The 19,977-nt window shown below is 36.7% G+C and overlaps 1 protein-coding gene across 3 annotated transcripts in view; it reads right to left on the bottom strand.

Annotated features, from left to right (window-relative positions):
* TRAPPC9 (trafficking protein particle complex subunit 9) overlaps window positions 1-19,977 on the bottom strand; it is a 1,102,825-nt gene that overhangs the window by 364,977 nt on the left and 717,871 nt on the right. For all 3 annotated transcript variants that reach the window (XM_056820755.1, XM_056820756.1, XM_056820757.1), the window contains one exon: window positions 16,139-16,291. In XM_056820755.1, coding sequence (XP_056676733.1) covers window positions 16,139-16,291 — 153 coding nt within the window. The remainder of the gene's footprint in view (window positions 1-16,138; window positions 16,292-19,977) is intronic.

Below are 19,977 nucleotides of genomic sequence, written 5' to 3'. Positions count from 1 at the left end.
TGTCAGTCTTATTTGAAGATGTTTAAAATAGAGTGTGGATGTCAAATTACATTCAATTAAAAAATCCTTTAAATATTTGGAAAATATCATTAAAAGCGCATGATGAAATTATTGGCCAATTCAAACTTTGGATATTCCATCTGTTTGAATTCTGACTTACAATAACAAAAGTTGACTGTTCAGTCAATACCAGATGTCACTCCAGATGCTAAAAAGAGAAAGACAGAGACGGAGACAGAGATCGTGTTCTTAATGTAAATTATCTCAATGCTCCTTAATTAAATTCACTCTACAGCTTTTCTTAATTGAAAGAACACAGCAGTCAGGTTCTTCTAAAATGAAAGCCTTTTATGGCCATTGGAGTCAGTGTCTCTAGAGTTTTCAGTAGTAAGTGCATAGTTATAACAAAGGAAGGAAAAGAATTTCTCAAATCAGTTTCTGTTGCAGTAAGGTTATATTGGGAAAAGTTTCAAATGCACCTTTCTATTTTCTATTTGAAAGTAACTGGAGGACTGATTTTTAAAAATTTAATAGGCTTTTAATACAATTCAAGTACTTAATGACCATTCAACAAAGTCTAAAATCAACGTCACTATTGTAACGAGGTGACCTAGAACATATAGCAATGGACTTGGAGTGAGGAAAATATGAGTAGTTCAAATCCAGTCTCAGACACTTATTAGCAATGTGACCTTGAACAAATTTTTCATTCCTATCTTCTGTTGCCTTAGATTCCTTATCTGTAAAATAGGAATAATAATTTATAGGCTGGGAGACAGAAAATTAAAACAGGAATACAGAATATTAAAATTTGAAAGTAGCTTATTAATCACCCTGCCCTGCCCTGTTAATTTACAAAAGGGTAAACTAACACCCAGAAAATTGAAGTGATTTGCTCAAGGTCAAAATATTAGTGACTGACAGAGAATTAGAACACAGACTTTCTGAATCTTTAAGGTCAGGTGTTTCTCAGTTGTCTAATTCTTCTTGACTTCCTTTGGATTTTTCTTGGCAGAGATACTGAAATGTTTTGCCATTTCATTCTCCAGCTCATTCATTTTACAGATGAAGACATTGAGGCAAACATGGTTATAAGTGATTTGCCCAAGAACACACATACAAAGCTGAAGCCAGATTTGAATTCATGGAGATGAATTTTCTAAGCCCAGCACTCTTTTACTATACAACCTTCTCAATCTTACTTTAGCATCTTTTTTCCTATTTTATGCCATAAGATATATGACACATTCACTATGTTTTTCAAGAACATTAGACATAATTCTCAAACATTCTCAAAAATACTCAAACATAATTCTCAAACTAGACCGTTTTATCCAGGAAAATGTATATAAATCACCATCTAATTTCTCCTCTCTCATTTATTTAACAAAGATCTCACTATAATAAAAAAGATGTATATTGCTTTGAACAATAATAATAATTGATAACATTTATAGAATATCTTATAGTTTTCAAAGTACTTCCCTCACAAAAATTCTGTGCATAGTACTGTATAAGTATTATGTTCTCACTTTTTAAAGTGAAAACAAAATGAATTTGCACAGTTATATATATATATAATTAGGAGGCAATGGTGAGGATTTGGAATCAGGATTCCTACATCTAAATCTAATGCTTTCTAGTAGACCTCAGGTTCTGAAATGATGGCCTAAGGACTCCTGGAAGAAATCTCCCAAGTTGTCTATGAAGTCAAAGCTATTTTCACATAGTATATATTACTATGCTATTATTTGCCTATTTTGGTACTCATAAGTGGGATCTGAGTTGAATCTTGAAGGATTATGGAAACTAAGAGGTTGGAAAAGAAATAGAGAATTACAGGGGAGAGAAAGGCAGCTACTCCAAATGTAGAGATGGGAGATTGAATAAAGTAGGCTGATGCTACTAGAACATAAAAGTGTATGGAGGAGAGCAAAGTATAAAAAAAATTAGAAAAATAGGCAGGGGCTCCGCTATAAAGATCTTTAAGTGCCAAACAAAAGAATTTCTATTTGATCCTAAAGGTGAAGAGGAGCCATCTGAATTTATGTTAATGGAGACAAAAAGTGTTTTAAGGTGGACAGGGTAAAGGATAATAGTCAAATTCAGATTCAGAAAAATCACCTATGAAGCTAAGTGAAAGACAGACTGTAATGTGGAAAGACTTGGGACAGGAGGAACAATTAGAAAACTACTGCAAGGCAAGATATAATGAATACCTGAACTATGGTGGTAGCTGTGTAAATAAAGAAGATGGAGTAAATGATCTGACAACAAATAGGATACATGAGGTGTTGAATAGGTTGCAAGCCTAACTGGTAACTGGAAGGGTGGGGTTACTCACAAGGGATTTGGGAGAATTTGGAGAAAAGATATGGAGTTCTGTTTTGACATACTGATTTTGAGACAACTAAAGGACTTCAAATCCAAGATGTTCAAAAGATAGTGATAAAAGACTGGAGCTAGTAAGAGAAACTATGGGTGTAGGTCTAAGAATAAACTAACTGATTATAAGTGAACCAATGGAGTAGATGAGATAGATTATCATGTGAGATAGTATGGAGGAAGAAGAGAAAAGGTCCCAGGAAAGAAAGAAAAGGTCCTATAGCTGTGGGAAACACCCAATGTGAGTGAGGGCAGCAGGAATAAGAAATCATCAAAGGAGACTAAAGAGAAGTCAGATCAATAAGTAATGAAGAATCCAGATAGAAGCAATCAGACACACACACACACACACACACACACATTTAAAAAAACAAAGAAACTAATTTTTCTTTTTCTTGGCCACAGAGAGCTGAAAGAGGAATACTGTGTAGAAATTTCAGAGAGGCATATTCTGGCTTAAGATAAAGATAACTTCTGAATGATTAGAATTATTAGAATTATGCCTAAGTAGGCAATGAACATCTCATCACTGGAATATCCTTAGTATTACATTTTTCAGTAATAGATTCTGAGTAATCATTTTTCAGAGATTTTATTCAGATAGAAATTGAGCAAGATAAGCTCTAACGGTCCCTTCTAACTGTGATAATCTAGAATCCTGTATGACTGATAATTTTCTAATTAAGAGAATTATGGAATCCTCAAATTAAAAGGAGACTTAAGAGATTATCAAGGGATAATTGGGTGTATAATCCTTTAAAATCGATAATTCTTTTAGACCACTAGGGTTCAATTTCAGGGAATTACAATGGAAATTGACAAATTAATAGTAGGAATACTTGATTAATGCAATCAATTTCTATTTTCAGCTTTCTGATAGATAAAAACGGACAAAGATATAGAGAAACAGAGAGGAAGGAAGGAGCCTTAGTTGTTTGCATGCTGCCTCCTCCTTTTGCCTGTGAGCAAGTTGAAGGCAAGAATCGTCTTTTGTTTTCCCAGCATTTAGCAGGACACCTGGCTTAATATATTTTACTGACTGACTGAGGAAAGCATGTGACATTTAGAGAATGATGAGCAATTCAGTTTGGCTGTATAAGATAATTCTGGCTGTGGATTAGACTGTCCTAGATGATACTAGAAGCAGCATGAGGTTAGCAGAAAGAAATCTGGGCTCTCATCTGATTTCCTCATGAACTAAGGATGTGACACAGGACCAATCATATCATTTCTCTATTCTCCACACCCATAAAATCACAATAATAATGCTTGACCTACCTACTTCACTGGGGTATTGTTAGACAAAATAAGATAATGGATAGGAAAGTTTTGTAAAGCATCATTTCCCACAAGTAAAGTGACAGGAATTAATAAGGTATGTCCCAAACTTCATCACTATATTGCTCATGTCACATGTCTTCTCTGTCTCTATTCACTTTCTGAAGAACAAAGAGAGGAACAAAAACAAGCCAGGCATGTATACTACACATTTATGCTATCTACTTTCTAATGTGCTCTCAGTGAGGCAAAGCAATCCTTTGACTCATCTCTAATTGATTTTCTCTTCCCCCAGAAGCTAAACCTTCTTTTAGTGAGCCTCTCCTGTATCCTCTCCCTCCAACCTTCTCAGCTAAAGACCTCACTTCATACTTAACTGGGGCAACTGAAAGAACAAGCATTGCTTTGCTTGTTTGTTTTTGTTTTTTTGTCTTTGCATTCTTGGCATATAATACATTGACACATGCATATTAGGAACTTAACGGATGTTTATTTATTGACTGAGGAAAAAAAAGACAGCACTTATGATTTCTTCTTTATCAGATATAGGAGACTGGGTTCCCCTCCAGCCCCATTTCTGACCCAAAGGCTTACATTTATCAATTATTCTAAATGATCAGTAAAGCCTCACATTTTTCAGACTGGTATCTGCCCCAATCTAGCCTTATTCCCATTGCTCCTTTCCATATCATCTATGCTTTAATCAGGTTATAATATTAACTATTCCATGAACACACACCACACCTAGACCACTACTCATGTCAATCAACTACTCTTAGAATGTTCTTTCACTCTGTCTGGACGTCCTGAAATCCAAATCAACCTTCAAAAGTACACCTGCCCTCATAGGAACTGAAAGAGCACATTCTTCACTCCATATACATACTTTTACATTTTTATTATAGTCTCTTTTTCCTTATGTGAATCACAGACTTAGCACTGAAAGAGATCCCTCAAAAATTATGGTAATCACAGGTAACATGTATATAGTACTTGAAAAGTTTTCAAAATACTTGATATACATTATCACTTTCATGTCTCCCAGCAATTTCATAAGCCTGATACTCTGGGTATTATACCCATTTTACAGATGAGAAAACAAATTCACTGAAGTTAAGTGATTTGCCAATAAGTATGAGAGTTGGGATTTGGATCTAGACTTTTCTGATTCTAAGTCCAACATTAAGCATTATGAAAAACTGCTACTTTGCTCAAAAGATTATTTCCTTCTTCTTCATCAACAAATGAGGAACTCAACTGAATGCCTCCAAGGAAGGGAAGCTCACTATCCTATTGAAAACCATTCAATTTCAGACAACTCTAACAATAAGTTCTTACTGATATTTAATAAAATCTGCACCCTGGGAGCTATCCTCAGGAGACAAGGAGAATAAAAATAAAAAGCATTTTTCATTGATCTTTTTATCTGGTCATTCAATACAAAACTGGCATTGTTCACAGTAAATATTTACTGAATGTTCATGAGGCTTACATTCATCCCTGTGCTAGATACTTATAGGGGGCACAAGAGAAAGAGAAGACTGAACATAGAACCATGAAGACAGGGCACATGATATAATAGAAAGAGCACTGGTCTTGGAGTTAAGAGTTCTGGATTTAAATTCTGATTCATGATTGCTATGTGATCATGAATAAGTTACTTATTTTCCCTATGCCTCAGTTTCCATCTGCGAAGAGACATCAATTATACCTGCATTATTCCACAAGGCTATTATGACAAAAGCACGCTGTAACAATGAAGCTTATATAAAAGATAGCTATTATTGTTCCTAATGGATATGACCATGGCATGACCTGTATGACATTATATCATAATATGGCATGATATGAATATTTAAAGTCTAAAAGCCCCAGTTTCCTCATTTACAAAATGAGGATAAAAATGCTTATACTACAAACAACCCATATTTTTAAAAAAATATGCTGTGTAAAGCTTGAAAGACTATTTATGGAACTGGTCTCATAATTATTGTTTTATTTCTTTGACTAGCAATAGATAAACATCTGTAACTCCACTGTGCATCATGCATCCAACCCAAGCTCTGTATGCCTGGTATCTGCTTCAGGTGAACTTCAATTGAAATGCAAATATTGCATGTTTCCAACAAGCTCCTGAGAGACTGACTGTGTCCCCTCAGCCCAGGTTAGCTGAGTTCGGAATGAAGTGTTACAACTCAAAGAAATTGTTTCATCCTGTACTTAAGCTCCTGACATTTGCAAGTGCAATACCAGCATGTAGCAATAATGCCTATCACACAGGACCTTAGAAAACAAGGGTAGTTAGAATGCTATGAAAATTCTTGATCTACTTTTTAAACAAAGAAACCAGAACCTATTTCAAAGGAGTGCCTTTTGTGAAATACCCATGTTGAAGTCATATTTTGATTTAATCAGTCCTGCCACTGTTTGAACTATGTCTGGTCTCCTAAATGGGGAGAGTCTACAGAAAACATGATTTAGTTTTTCAAATCTCCTTAATCATTCTAGATCTTGACTACGACAATGCCTAAAACAATGGTCCCACCTACCAACTCCTCTTCAATATCAAAAGTCTATGAAAGTAGTATACACCTGGTTATACATTCTCAACACTGTTATCACTAAAATAGACCTTTCCAAGGCATATTCCTTGTCTTAATAAGAATACTACACTAATTTTCATACTATTCTTTTAGGACTACTCCACCATGCTATTGTATTCAACTTCTGCTACCTATATCCTCTGTCTCTTTTGTATCAGCATTTTTAAAATATAAATTTTATTATTTTTGTTTTTAATATAAAACTAAAACAAAATGCTTTGTGTAAGTCCCACTTATATATTTTTGGCCACTCCCTTTTCATTTTTATCAGAATCATATCTCTGGGACTTTAGAATTTCATTCTTTTTTTTTTAATATATTTTATTTGATCATTTCCAAGCATTATTCGTTAAAGACATAGATCATTTTCTTTTCCTCCCCCCCACCCCCCATAGCCGACGCGTAAGTCCACTGGGCATTAGATGTTTTCTTGATTTGAACCCATTGCTTTGTTGATAGTATTTGCATTAGAGTGTTCATTTAGAGTCTATCCTCTGTCATGTCCCCTCAACCTCTGTATTCAGGCAGTTGCTTTTTCTCGGTGTTTCCACTCCCATAGTTTATCCTTTGCTTATGAATGGTGTTTTTTTCTCCTGGATCCCTGCAAGTTGTTCAGGGACATTACACCGCCATTAATGGAGAAGTCCATTACGTTCGATTATACCACAGTGTATTAGTCTCTGTGTACAATGTTCTCCTGGTTCTGCTCCTCTCGCTCTGCATCACTTCCTGGAGGTTGTTCCAGTCTCCATGGAACTCCTCCACTTTATTATTCCTTTTAGCACAATAGTATTCCATCACCAACATATACCACAGTTTTTTCAGCCATTCCCCAATTGATGGGCATCCCCTCGTTTTCCAGTTTTGGGCCACCACAAAGAGCGCAGCTATGAATATTTTTGTACAAGTCTTTGGGTCCATTATCTCTTTGGGGTACAGACCCAACAGTGCTATGGCTGGGTCAAAGGGTAGATATTCATTTGTCGCCCTTTGGGCATAGTTCCAAATTGCCCTCCAGAATGGTTGGATCATTTCACAGCTCCACCAGCAATGAATTAATGTCCCTGCTTTGCCACATCCCCTCCAGCATTCATTACTTTCCTTTGCTGTTATGTTAGCCAATCTGCTAGGTGTGAGGTGATACCTCAGAGTTGTTTTGATTTGCATCTCTCTGATTAAAAGAGATGTAGAACACTTCTTCATGTGCTTGTTAATAGTTTTGATTTCTTTATCTGAGAACTGCCTATCCATTTCCCTTGCCCATTTATCAATTGGAGAATGGCTTGATTTTTTGTACAATTGATTTAGCTCATTATAAATATGAGTAATTAAACCTTTGTCAGAGGTTTCTATGAAGATTTTTTCCCAATTTGTTGTTTCCCTTCTGATTTTAGTTATATTGGTTTTGTTTGTACAAAAGCTTTTTAGTTTGATGTAGTCAAAATTATTTATTTTACATTTTGTGATTCTTTCTATATCTTGCTTGGTTTTAAAGCCTTTCCCCTCCCAAAGGTCTGACATGTATACTATTCTGTGTTTACCCAATTTACTTAAGGTTTCCTTCTTTATGTTTAAGTCACTCACCCATTTTAAATTTATCTTGGTGTAGGGTGTGAGGTGTTGATCTATTCCTAGTCTCTCCCACACTGTCTTCCAATTTTCCCAACAGTTTTTATCGAATAGTGGATTTTTGTCCCAAAAGCTGGGATCTTTGGGTTTATCGAATACTGTCTTGCTGAGGTCGCTTTCCCCCAGTCTATTCCACTGATCTTCCTTTCTGTTTCTTAGCCAGTACCAAATTGTTTTGATGACTGCTGCTTTGTAATATAGTTTTAGGTCAGGGACTGCAAGGCCCCCATCATATGTGTTTTTTTTCATTATTTCCCTGGATATCCTTGATCTTTTGTTCTTCCAAATGAACTTTGTTATGTTTTTTTCTAAATCAGTGAAGAAGTATTTTGGTAGTTCAATGGGTATGGCACTAAATAGATAAATAAGTTTGGGTAGGATGGTCATTTTTATTATATTGGCTCGTCCTATCCATGAGCAGTTAATGTTTTTCCATTTGTTCAAGTCTAGTTTTAGTTGTGTGGCGAGTGTTTTGTAGTTGTGTTCATACCTAGGTATTTTATTTTGTCTAAGGTGATTTTGAATGGGATTTCTCTTTCTAGTTCTTGCTGCTGAGCTGTGTTGGAGATATATAGAAAAGCTGATGATTTATGTGGGTTTATTTTGTATCCTGCAACTTTGCTAAAGTTGTTGATTATTTCAATTAGCTTTTTGGTTGAATCTCTAGGATTCTTTAAGTAGACCATCATGTCATCCGCAAAGAGTGATAACTTGGTCTCCTCCATGCCTATTTTGATGCCTTCAATTCCTTTATCTTCTCTAATTGCTACTGCTAGTGTTTCTAGTACAATGTCAAATAGTAGAGGTGATAATGGGCATCCTTGTTTCACTCCTGATATTATTGGGAATGCATCTAGTTTATCCCCATTGCAGATGATATTAGCTGTTGGTTTTAGATATATACTGTTTATTATTTTTAGGAATGACCCTTCTATTCCTATGCTTTCTAGTGTTTTTAATAGGAATGGGTGTTGTATTTTATCAAAGGCTTTTTCTGCATCTATTGAGATACTCATGTGGTTCTTGCTAGTTTGCTTGTTGATGTGGTCAATTATGTGGATGGTTTTCCTAATGTTGAACCAGCCCTGCATCCCTGGTATGAATCCTACTTGATCATGGTGAATGATCCTTCTGATTACTTGCTGGAGTCTTTTTGCTAGTATCCTATTTAAGATTTTTGCATCTATATTCATTAGGGAGATTGGTCTATAGTTTTCTTTCTCTGTTTTTGACCTGCCTGGTTTTGGAATCAGTACCATGTTTGTGTCGTAAAAGGAGTTTGGTAGAACTCCCTCTTTGCTTATTATGTCAAATAGTTTGTATAGTATTAGGATTAACTGTTCTCTGAATGTTTGATAGAATTCACAGGTGAATCCATCAGGCCCTGGGGATTTTTTCTTAGGAAGTTCTTTGATGGCTTGATGGATTTCAATTTCTGATATGGGATTATTTAAGAATTCTATTTCCTCTTCTGTTAGTCTAGGCAGTTTGTATTTTTGTATATATTCATCCATTTCTCCTAAATTGGTGTATTTATTGCCATATAATTGGGCAAAGTAATTTCTAATGATTGCCTTAATTTCCTCCTCATTGGAGGTGCTGTCCCCCTTTTCATCTTTAATGCTGTGAATTTGCTTTTCTTCCTTCCTTTTTTTAATTAGATTGACCAGTACTTTGTCTATTTTGTTTGTTTTTTCAAAGTACCAGCTTCTTGTCTTATTTATTAAATCAATAGTTCTATCACTTTCGATTTTATTAATTTCTCCCTTAATTTTTAGGATTTCTAATTTGGTTTTCTGCTGGGGGTTTTTAATTTGATCGCTTTCGAGTTTTTTCAATTGCATTTCCAATTGATTGATCTCTGCTCTCCCTTGTTTGTTAATATAAGCATTCAGGGATATGAATTTACCTCTGATTACCGCTTTGGCTGCATCCCAAAAGGTTTGAAAGGATGTTTCGCCATTGTCATTTTCCTCGATGAAATTATTAATTGTTTCTATGATTTCTTCTTTAACTAAATGGTTTTGGAGTATCATATTGTTTAATTTCCAATTGGTTTTAGATTTGGTTTTCCATGTACCATTACTAATCATTATTTTTATTGCCTTGTGATCTGAGAAGGCTGCATTCATTATTTCTGCTTTTTTGCATTTGTGTGCTATGTTTCTGTGACCTAATGTATGGTCAATTTTTGTGAATGTGCCATGTGGTGCTGAGAAGAAGGTGTATTCCTTTTATCCCTATTTATTTTTCTCCATATGTCTATTAATTCTAATTTTTCTAAGATTTCATTCACTTCTTTTACCTCTTTCTTATTTATTTTTTGATTTGATTTATCTAAATTTGATAATGGTTGGTTTAAGTCTCCCACTAGTATGGTTTTATTGTCTATTTCTTCCTTCAATTCTCCTAGTTTCTCCATTAGAAATTTGGGTGCTATATTATTTGGTGCATACATGTTGATTAATGATATTTCCTCATTGTCTAGAGTCCCTTTTAACAAAATATAATTACCTTCCCTATCCCTTTTGATCAGGTCTATTTTTGCATTGGCTTTATCAGATATCATGATTACCACTCCTGCCTTCTTTCTATCAGTTGAGGCCCAGAAGGTCTTACTCCATCCTTTAATTCTGACCTTGTGGGTGTCAACCCGCCTCATGTGTGTTTCTTGAAGACAACATATGGTAGGATTTTGGATTCTAATCCATTCTGCTATTCGTCTACATTTTATGGGTGAGTTCATCCCATTCACATTCAAAGTTATGATTGTCATTTGTGGACTCCCTGGCATTTTGATTGCCTTCCCTAATTCTAACCTTTTCTTCTTCGGCTCTACCTTTTAGTCCAGTGATTTACTTTGAATCAGTCCCCCTTGTCCCCTCCCTTGATGTTTCCCTTTTTAGTCCCTCCCTTTTTCTTCCCTCCCCCTCCCCCCCTCTCTTTCCCTCCCTTTTTGTTCTCCCTCTCCCCCTCCCCCCCTTGGTTTTCCCTTCTCCTTACCCTTGTTGGGTAAGATAGAATTCAAGATCCCAATGGATCTGGATGTTTTTCCCTCTCAGAGTTGATTTCCCTGAGATTGAGGTTTAAGTAAACCCCCCCACCCCCTCTCTTCCTCTCCTTCTTATAGGAGTTTTCTTCCCCTCCCCTTCCCATGTGAATCTTTGTGTGAGAACGATTATTCTATTTGGTCTATCTTTACCCCCTATTTATACATTACATTTTCCCCACATATTAGTATACATAGATTGATATAAATGTAGTCCTTATAGAAGAGAGTTTGAGTAAAAGAAGAAGATAACATTTTTCCCCTTTCCTTAATATTTACCTTTTCAGGTATTCCTTGCTCTTTGATTTTCGGTATCAAACTTTCCACAGAGCTCTGGTCTTTTCTTTGCAAAGAGTTGGAAGTCTTCTATTTTGTTGAATGCCCATACTTTCCCTTGGAAGTATATAGTCAGTTTTGCTGGGTAGCTGATTCTTGGTTGGAGACCCAGCTCTCTTGCCTTTCTGAAGATCATGTTCCATGCCTTACGATCATTCAGAGTAGAACTTGCAAGGTCTTGGGTGACCCTGATTGGCATTCCTTTATATCTAAATTGTCTTTTTCTGGCTTCCTGTAGGATTTTTTCTTTTGTTTGAGAGCTTTGGAATTTGGCAATTACATTCCTGGGAGTTGTCTTTTGGGGGTTTAGTGTAGTTGTTCTGTGAGCTCTGTCAGTGGCTGTATTGCCCCCTTGTTCTAGAATCTCTGGGCAATTTTCTTTGATTATATCTTGTATCACCATGTCCAGTTTGGTGTTTATTTCTGGCTTTTCTAGGAGTCCAATTATTCTTAAATTTTCTCTTCTCCCTCTATTTTCCAGATCTATCACCTTGTCGGTGAGATATTTTATGTTCTCTTCTAATTTCTTGGTGTTTTGGCTTTGCTTTATTAGTTCTTGCTTTAAAGCCTGGTTTTCTTTTACAGTTTGGTCAAACTGGTTTTGTAGAGGCGTGAATTTCTTTTGCATTATTTCCCACTTTTCTTCCAGAAGGCTTCCATCTTTTTGGTCATTTCTGATTCAAATTCTTCATGGGTTTCTGGAGAGTTTCCATTTCCTTTGGAAGATTTTGGAGCATTTTCTTGTATATCTTCTTCTATCTGCTCTGTATTTTGTATTTTGGCTCCATAGAATGTGTCCAAAGTCGCCCCTTTCTTCTTATTTTTCTTGGTATTTTGGGGCTTCTGTGCTTCTGTGGAGTTTGCCATCTCTGAATGGGGAGGATTAGCTTTTCTTATCTCTGTCTGGTGTTCAGAGGCTTTAGTCCTGGGCAGATTGTCGGTTCTATGAGCTTTCCCTGGGTTAAACTGAATATGCCTCACTGGAACTGGAATGGAAGGGTCGGACCACGAGGCCACACTCTCCCCCAGGCTTGCTTTACGGAAGTTGCCTTCAGAATCGCTGGCCGTGAGGCTGTTTCGTCGGCCTGCGGGGGGATGGGCTGCAGCTTCCCCAAGCTCCGAGGGCAGGGACTTTCACTGAGACTTGGATAGCAGGATCCAGCCCGTGAGGCTGTCTTGCCCGCCCTGAGGGTTGCTGTTGTTTCCACCAGCTCTCTGCAGCGGGAGCCCCAGGCAGTAACTTTCACTGGGACTCGGATAGAAGGCCCTGAGGGTTGTTGTTCCGAGGACCCTGCTCTCTGAGCCGGGCTGGGCTGCGGCTTCCCGGAGCCTTGGACTCTGCGCTCCTACCCCTGAGGTCCGAGTGATCTCGGGTTCTGGCTTTTGAGGGGAGCCGTACCTTTTGAACCGGGTCCAGGTCCAGGAGGAGGTTTCCCAGGGTCTGTGCTGTTGATCGTTTTGAATTTCGGCGCCTTAGGAGCTTATAGTTTGAGATCGGTAGGGAAGGGTTTTCCGGAGATCTGAACTTTAGCTTTCTCTAAGCCGCCATCTTAACCGGAAGTCTAGAATTTCATTCTTGAGAGCAGTCCTCAATACCCAATTACAAAATCCTATTAATTCAATCCTCAAAACACTTCTTCCATCCATTCCTTTCTCTCAAATACTACTATCAACACCCTAATTCCAGCCATATTATTTCTTGCTTGGACAACTCTAACTATATCCTAAAAAGTCTATTCATCTTTAGTCTTTCCCTTCCAACTTTTTGCAAAGGTGCCAAGTATCTAAAGCACCAGACTGCCATGTCACTGCCTGCGTGAAAAACCTTCATGAACTCCTTATTACTAAGGAATAAAATACAACATCCTAAGCTTAAAAGGCAAAGTCCTTCACAATCTGGTTCCAATCTATATTTTCAACTTTCTCTCTCCACCTCTATTTATTCACTGTATATTTTAATCAAAATGAACCATAAGCCATTCTGTAATCTCATCCCACTCTGTCCATACTCCATGCCTCTGCACATACTTTCCTATATGTTTGGAATGATATCCCCACCAAATATCAGCCCCCCTAAGCCCCCCTCCCTATTATTCTCCCTTTCCCATCTTCATTTTCTTTGAGGTTCAATTCATGTGTCTCCTCTTCTGTGAAGCTCTCTTTGATCTCTGCTTGAAAGTGATATCTCCTTTCTCAAATATTTCACATAGCTATTTGGACCAACTACTCTATTGGAAAAGATATTACATATTTCTAAGGGAATGAATTATCTTACCTTGTATCTTAGCTTGTAAGCTCCTTCAAAATAGTAATTATGATTCTATCTCACTATATTAGCAGCACCAGGTACAACTCATTATATATAGTAAGCACTTAATAAATGTTTGTTTTGTGTGGTATTTTAGAAAAAAAGTAAAAAGACATTAAGAATAATTATAATGATAGTGTAGAAAGGCCTTTAGAAGTCATTTCATCCATTCTTCATTTTTTTTTTAAACCCTTACCTTCCATCTTGGAGTCAATACTGTGTATTGGCTCCAAGGCAGAAGAGTGGTAAGGGCTAGGCAATGGGGGTCAAGTGACTAGCCCAGGGTCACACAGCTGGGAAGTGTCTGAGGCCAGATTTGAACCCAGGACCTCCTATCTCTAGGCCTGGCTCTCAATCCACTGAGCTACCCAGCTGCCCCCCCCCCCCTTCCCCATTCTTCATTTAATAGATGGATAAACTAAGACTTAGAGAAGGGAAGAACTTAGTCTAAGTAAAGAAACAAATTTTTGGAAGAGCCAGGGCTAGGACTTAGACTGATAATTCCTGGTCCAGTAAAGCCAAGTCTAGTGAATAATATAGATTATTAAACTGTATCTTCATTCTCTCCATGCCCTCCCTTCCCAAAGCAATAATAACAAAAATAAATAACTATTAAGAAGACATATTTCAAGTGGCTTGAAACCACTTCCAAAGTTAATTTGCAAACAATTGAAACATTTTATGAGTAATGGCAACAATACCCAAAGTGTGCCCCCTCCAAAAGAGATTGTCTTTAAAGACAGTATTCATGTGTGTGAGCCCTTGTATCTTTGTTACAAAGACTTCTTTGCTATATTGTGTACTTGAAGGTCTAAGGTCCTTTGGAGGCTTAATATTCATTGAATTACAGTATTTCTAGGCTTAATGGATGCCCAGAGATCTTCTAATTCCACTTCTCGGGGAAAAAAGGTCCTCTACTATATTACTGAGAAGGGACTTCCAAGGAGGGAGACAATGCCATTTTCTGAAGCAGCCCATTCTCCTTTTGAATGGTCCTCATTGATGGGGTTTTCCTTATTCTTAAACAAAAGCTGTCTACAACTTATAAGTGTGGCTAGTTTTGAGATCCAAGATCAAAATGGTCTAATTTTATCTTATAAAAGACAATTTCAAATACTTGAAGAAAGCTATCATGCTCCTCCCAAGTCTTCCATTCTTCAGTAGAGGAAATGAATGATATAATGTGAAAAAGACATTATAAATCTTAAAATACTATGTAACTGTAAAGAATCATAACTATCATCATATAATTATATTATTATCATATTATGGTAAAATTTTCCCTATTGAGAATATATGAGGAATCAAAATTCATTAGAATCTGCTCTTATATATGTGCTCATCAACTAAAAGCTTCCTTTCTCAATGCCTCTTCTCTCAACTGTTGCATGGGAGTTATACTTGGATTCTAAAGTATTAAAGAGCTCTCACTTGTGGCTCCCAGTAGCTGCTAGCATGCGGCAGCAGCCACACCCTGGACAACAGCTTCAACAGGCCAGCTAAACCTTGTGAGGGTAGCCATTGGGTCGTTGAGCCCTGGTGAACCAGGGCTTTGCTCACCCAGCATGTGAAGACTGTTTTGGCTGAACAGACGGAAGAAACCAACAAGAAGATTCAACGGCTGAGATGGCGACGCAGCAAAGCACTGTGGAGTGCTTAGGGCGTGTTGGAGCACAAAAGGCAACACGGCCATCCAATGCAGCTGAGGAGGTCTCCAGGTGTAACGATTTTTCCTGCCACTGGACCCAGGCTTCCAACATGGAGAGAGTGGGACTGTCTCTGTGCATCGATTTTTCCACTTAAATCTTCATGCACAGGTGTCTTTGTGCACAAAAACGCACAAAGACAATTGTCATCCTCCGTTACCGAGAGACTACTACTACTAAAGAGATTAAATGACAAATTCCCAAGATCAATAAGTTAACAAAATGTGAAGGGAAATAAGCGATTATGTACTCTAATACCCTTGTTTGAAAGATTAGGATATTAAAGTAAAAAAAGTCCAAGCAAGTTTTCAAGGGTCATACAACTAATTACAGGGTTCTTGTCTCAGGCAAATGCCCTTTCCCCTTTACAATGCTACCTCCCCACTCTGAAGCCATGGAGAAGACAAAGGACTAATAGTATCATAGAATTTCAGAACTGGAAAGGACCTTCTAGGGCATAGAGCCCAACCCATAAATGAACAGGGATCCCTTTAACAACAAACTGCTAAAATCAGAGTTGCCAATAATTATTTTTTTCTAAATCAAAGAGACCATAAAACCTCAAAAGCCTGATTCTCACATTAAATCAATATTTCATTATGTACAGCTTTTAAAATGTTATAATTTAAAGAAAAAACAACATCTATTTTATTCAGACCTCCCCATCATGACATTTCTGAGCTATTTATGGCACAAGTAATAGTTAAGAATCTATAATTAAGTAGCTTATTTGGTTTCCCTTTCAACAACTCATATACTTAAAAAAAATTAATATTAAGTTACTTAGTAAACTGCTGAAGCATTTTTCATTAATATTCAATTCTGTCACCTCCCAAAGGATATGATATTCCAGTGGATGTCTAACTTGCTGTTGATCTCCAAACCCCGAGCTTCCTGCCTCTCCTCTTCAAGTTGTTTGTGGTTTGTAAACTGAGTCCTTTCTGCAGGAGACTCTGAGATACTCTCAAAGTTGAACTTGTCTACTTGAATCGCCATTCTGCAAGAAGGAATAGGAGAAAAAACAAAAAAGAACTAGTTAGTAGGGCTCTTTCTCGGAAAGGCCTGGAGCCAACGATCCAAGTCAACATGAGATATTATGACAAATATTATGATCATTCACAAAAATCACATAATTTGAGTTAGACAGGACATTTGTGGCAATATAGTTCAACCTTTATGCCAAAGGAATTCTTTCCACACTATATCCAAAAAGTGTTTTTCAAGTCTCTGTTAAAAGACTTCAAAGATTATGGGACTCAGTAACTCTCAAACTAGTCCATCACACTTTAATGAATTAATAATATTTAAATAATATAGTTATAATAATGCCTTGACCTTAGATATGAGTCAACTGAGATCCTACACAGAAACTAAGATAAATTTAGAGATTCACACTTGGAAAAGGATCTGTGATGTAAAGGAAATGCTAATAGTCTCAGGGTAATCTCCATTTTGCAAAGAGAAAATATATGCTTTTACATGCTTTAAGGATCTATGATTTTGTCAGTATGGGAATTCCCTCTTCTGACAGAGATCATAATTAATTCAACAATGAAAACAGTAATAGTGACCCAAACAAACATATTATTTTGAGGTTTATAAAGCACTTTCTTTGAAACAATAATATTACGTGAATAGTGTAGATATAATTATACCCCTTTTGTCAGTGAGATAAAAAGATATGCTAAAGGTCAGAGTCAGATTTCAAACCCATATATCTCAATTTCCATAGCTGGTACTTTTCCTATGATGCCACATAAGACCATACATTTTATAAGACTCTTTTTTCCCCCTTCTTTCATTTGTGAATTCCTATCCATCCTTTAAATTCCAAATCAAATACTATTTTTGTAATAGTTAAAGGAATTATACAGGATTGAAAAGGTACAGGGGATAAGGAAGTTTTTGTAACAGGGAATGGAGGAGTTTAAGGGATAGAGGGAATATGGATGCTGGTGAGGAGGTAAAAGGAAAGAGATACCCCCTGCTAAGAGGCTATATTTGAAAAATGTGGTTCCTGAGAAATGGGCCAACTATGATAGCCTGAGGGGATGTCTTCTCTATTGATTGATGTTGAAGATACCCCAGGGCAGGTGGGCATGGATCCCCCTGAGGGACAAGCCTCTCTCCTGCCCCCACCAAGGTCGATCTGGCAGGGGTCTGATAAGGACCATTTATGGTTGAATGGCTGTCCATAGGTTCTGCTTCCTCTATGTCCCCCTGAAATGAGAGTCCTCTTATCTGACTTCAGGTTATTTAACTGCAGGTTATTATCAAGATGAATTTAATAACAAGTTTGGATGGGGAAGGTATCAGGGTAGAGGGAAGAGGGGTTCCCTATACTTTGCCACAGATTGAGTTTGAGTCTCTTTCAGTATTTGAGCTGAGGCCAGGCCTTGCAAGCTGGTGGAGGGTTTCTTTTATTCCTGTCGATGCTAATCTATGCTAGCTTTCCTAAATTCAAAGTCTTAGCAATAGACAGCAAGAGGAAGAAAAGCTTCTGACCTTAAGAGCTGGTTGGGCCTGTCTCTTTGGGCTGACATCCCTAAAGACCGGCCTTATGGTTCAAACCACTCCCCTTAAATCCTTTTGTTCGATGACACAATCACAAGAATCCAGGTAGAGCACACAGTTGGAAAAAATTCAGGAATGGAGGTACTTTTATCCAGAAACAGGGAGAGAGCACTCCTTCCAGTCCAAGGGCCAGGAAAAGAGTCCCTCGAGAGCAACTGCCACTCTCCAAGTCAACGATCCCCCCACCAACTGTCATTGCTGTCCATCAATCTTCACTCTAACATTCCAATTGATGTTTGGTCCATCTCAGTGGCAGAAAATACCAAGCTTGATTCAGTTTTCCTTTCCATAATCATCCCTTTTTTTGTTGTGACCTTCCCAAGGTCACTTATATTTATTATACTTACCAAGCTAAATCTACTTTCTAACTACTCTCCCCCAAAATAATAAACTTCCCTCAATTACTCTGTCACGATTCTATGCTAAACTTATCTACTCTAAGGAATTATTTCTAAGGAAAAGTTTTGTTAAGGATTGTTTTGGGGTTTTATAGTAAATTCAGTACAATGCCTGTTTGAACAAAATCATTACAAAGAAATTAGAATCTTAATGCTAATACTACTTACTCTTGCTAAGTTAAACTAATACAAACATTTTTGCTATTTATTTATTTATAATTATTTGCAAACTATTTTATCTATCTATATTTCCATTAAACAATTTCAGCATCAACTTTACAATAAACAATTAAAAGTTTACTATCTGCAAATGCAGCTTAGTGTATTCCTAAGTATAACTATCTAGCCTATGTCTAATCTTAACTCCTAATCTATTCCCTAATTATTTTAACTATTCTCTAAGTCCCTAGTCTAATTTGCAACCTAATTTCTGTACAACATATATACATGTTATGTTACATATTTACAGACTCTATCACTATGTTACTAACCTAAAACTAATATATACATTATATACAGAGATTATTTACATATAATACAATAATATACATTGTTCCCACATCCTTACATCAGTAAAACAGAAATATCAATTGATCTTTCTAATTGCCTAAGACCTTATGGGACTAACTATATACATATTTACATTTTGCATAAATGCAATTTCAGACACTTGTTTATTTACATGAGATCTCCCAATATATGTCAGTTTGTGATTTTGTGTTTTGTGTCTAATAGTGTTGTGTTGAATGGATACTTTCTTCAGATTTCTACTTCTCATGTTGACTGATGGGTCTCTTCTTTCTTCCAAGTCATGGAGTGTTGCATACTATTTCTCTAATATGTGAAATTAATTTTGTTTTATGATTTCTCCACACTCAGTCTTATATATAAGTCCCATTTTCCATTTGTCCTCTTTTTGTATAAACAAATTTACAAAGTTCAAAGTCTTAGCTGTCCATTTCAACTTTTCCTCTTTGTTTCTTCTCTCTAGTAGCTTTTCTTGATGCTTTTCCTCTGGGGTGCTTTAAAATCTTTTCTCCTGGGCTGGAAAGTTGTCTTCTTGTCGCTGTGGCATGCTTGACTGTTGGGAACTCATTGTCTCAAACATTACGTGTCACTATTCTTTCTTTGTGGTGTACTTTGATTTTAATCAGTTTTTGTTTTCATTTCTCAGCACTATCTTTTGTCTAATTACCTTCTTCTTCTATGTCTGTTACAGTGATGTTGGATTTTTCTGGTTTTATGAGGGAACAGTGGAACCATGAGTCTTTCTCTGCAATTTTTATAGCTGTTGGGGTAGTAAGCAATACTTCATGTGGTCCAGTCCATTTTATGTCTATAGTCAATTTTCTATTGGAATTTTTTATGTATACTTTGTCTCCTGGTTTGATGTTATGTAAATTGTATTCCGGGGTACTGTTTGTTGTATCAAGCCCATTTCATGCAACTCTGCTATTCTTTTTTGTAAAGCTTGTATATATTTTGTTAATTGACAATCTCCTCTGATCATTGCAATGTAAGCTGGTTTACAAGTCCTTCCTTGACAAATTGTGTGTCCATATAGCATCTCAAATAGAGAGCTGTGTAGATCTCCACTGGTTCTTGTTTTAAGATGGAATGGAACTAATGGTAGAATGTCTGTTCATTTCATTCTACATTCAATGGTAGAATGTTCATTAGGTGTCTTTGTACAAAATTTACCTATTAATGT

The sequence above is a fragment of the Monodelphis domestica genome, chromosome 3 (genome assembly GCF_027887165.1).
Source record: "Monodelphis domestica isolate mMonDom1 chromosome 3, mMonDom1.pri, whole genome shotgun sequence".
In the NCBI taxonomy this organism is placed as follows: Eukaryota; Metazoa; Chordata; class Mammalia; order Didelphimorphia; family Didelphidae; genus Monodelphis; species Monodelphis domestica.
This window is presented reverse-complemented; position numbering and strand designations above follow the sequence as displayed.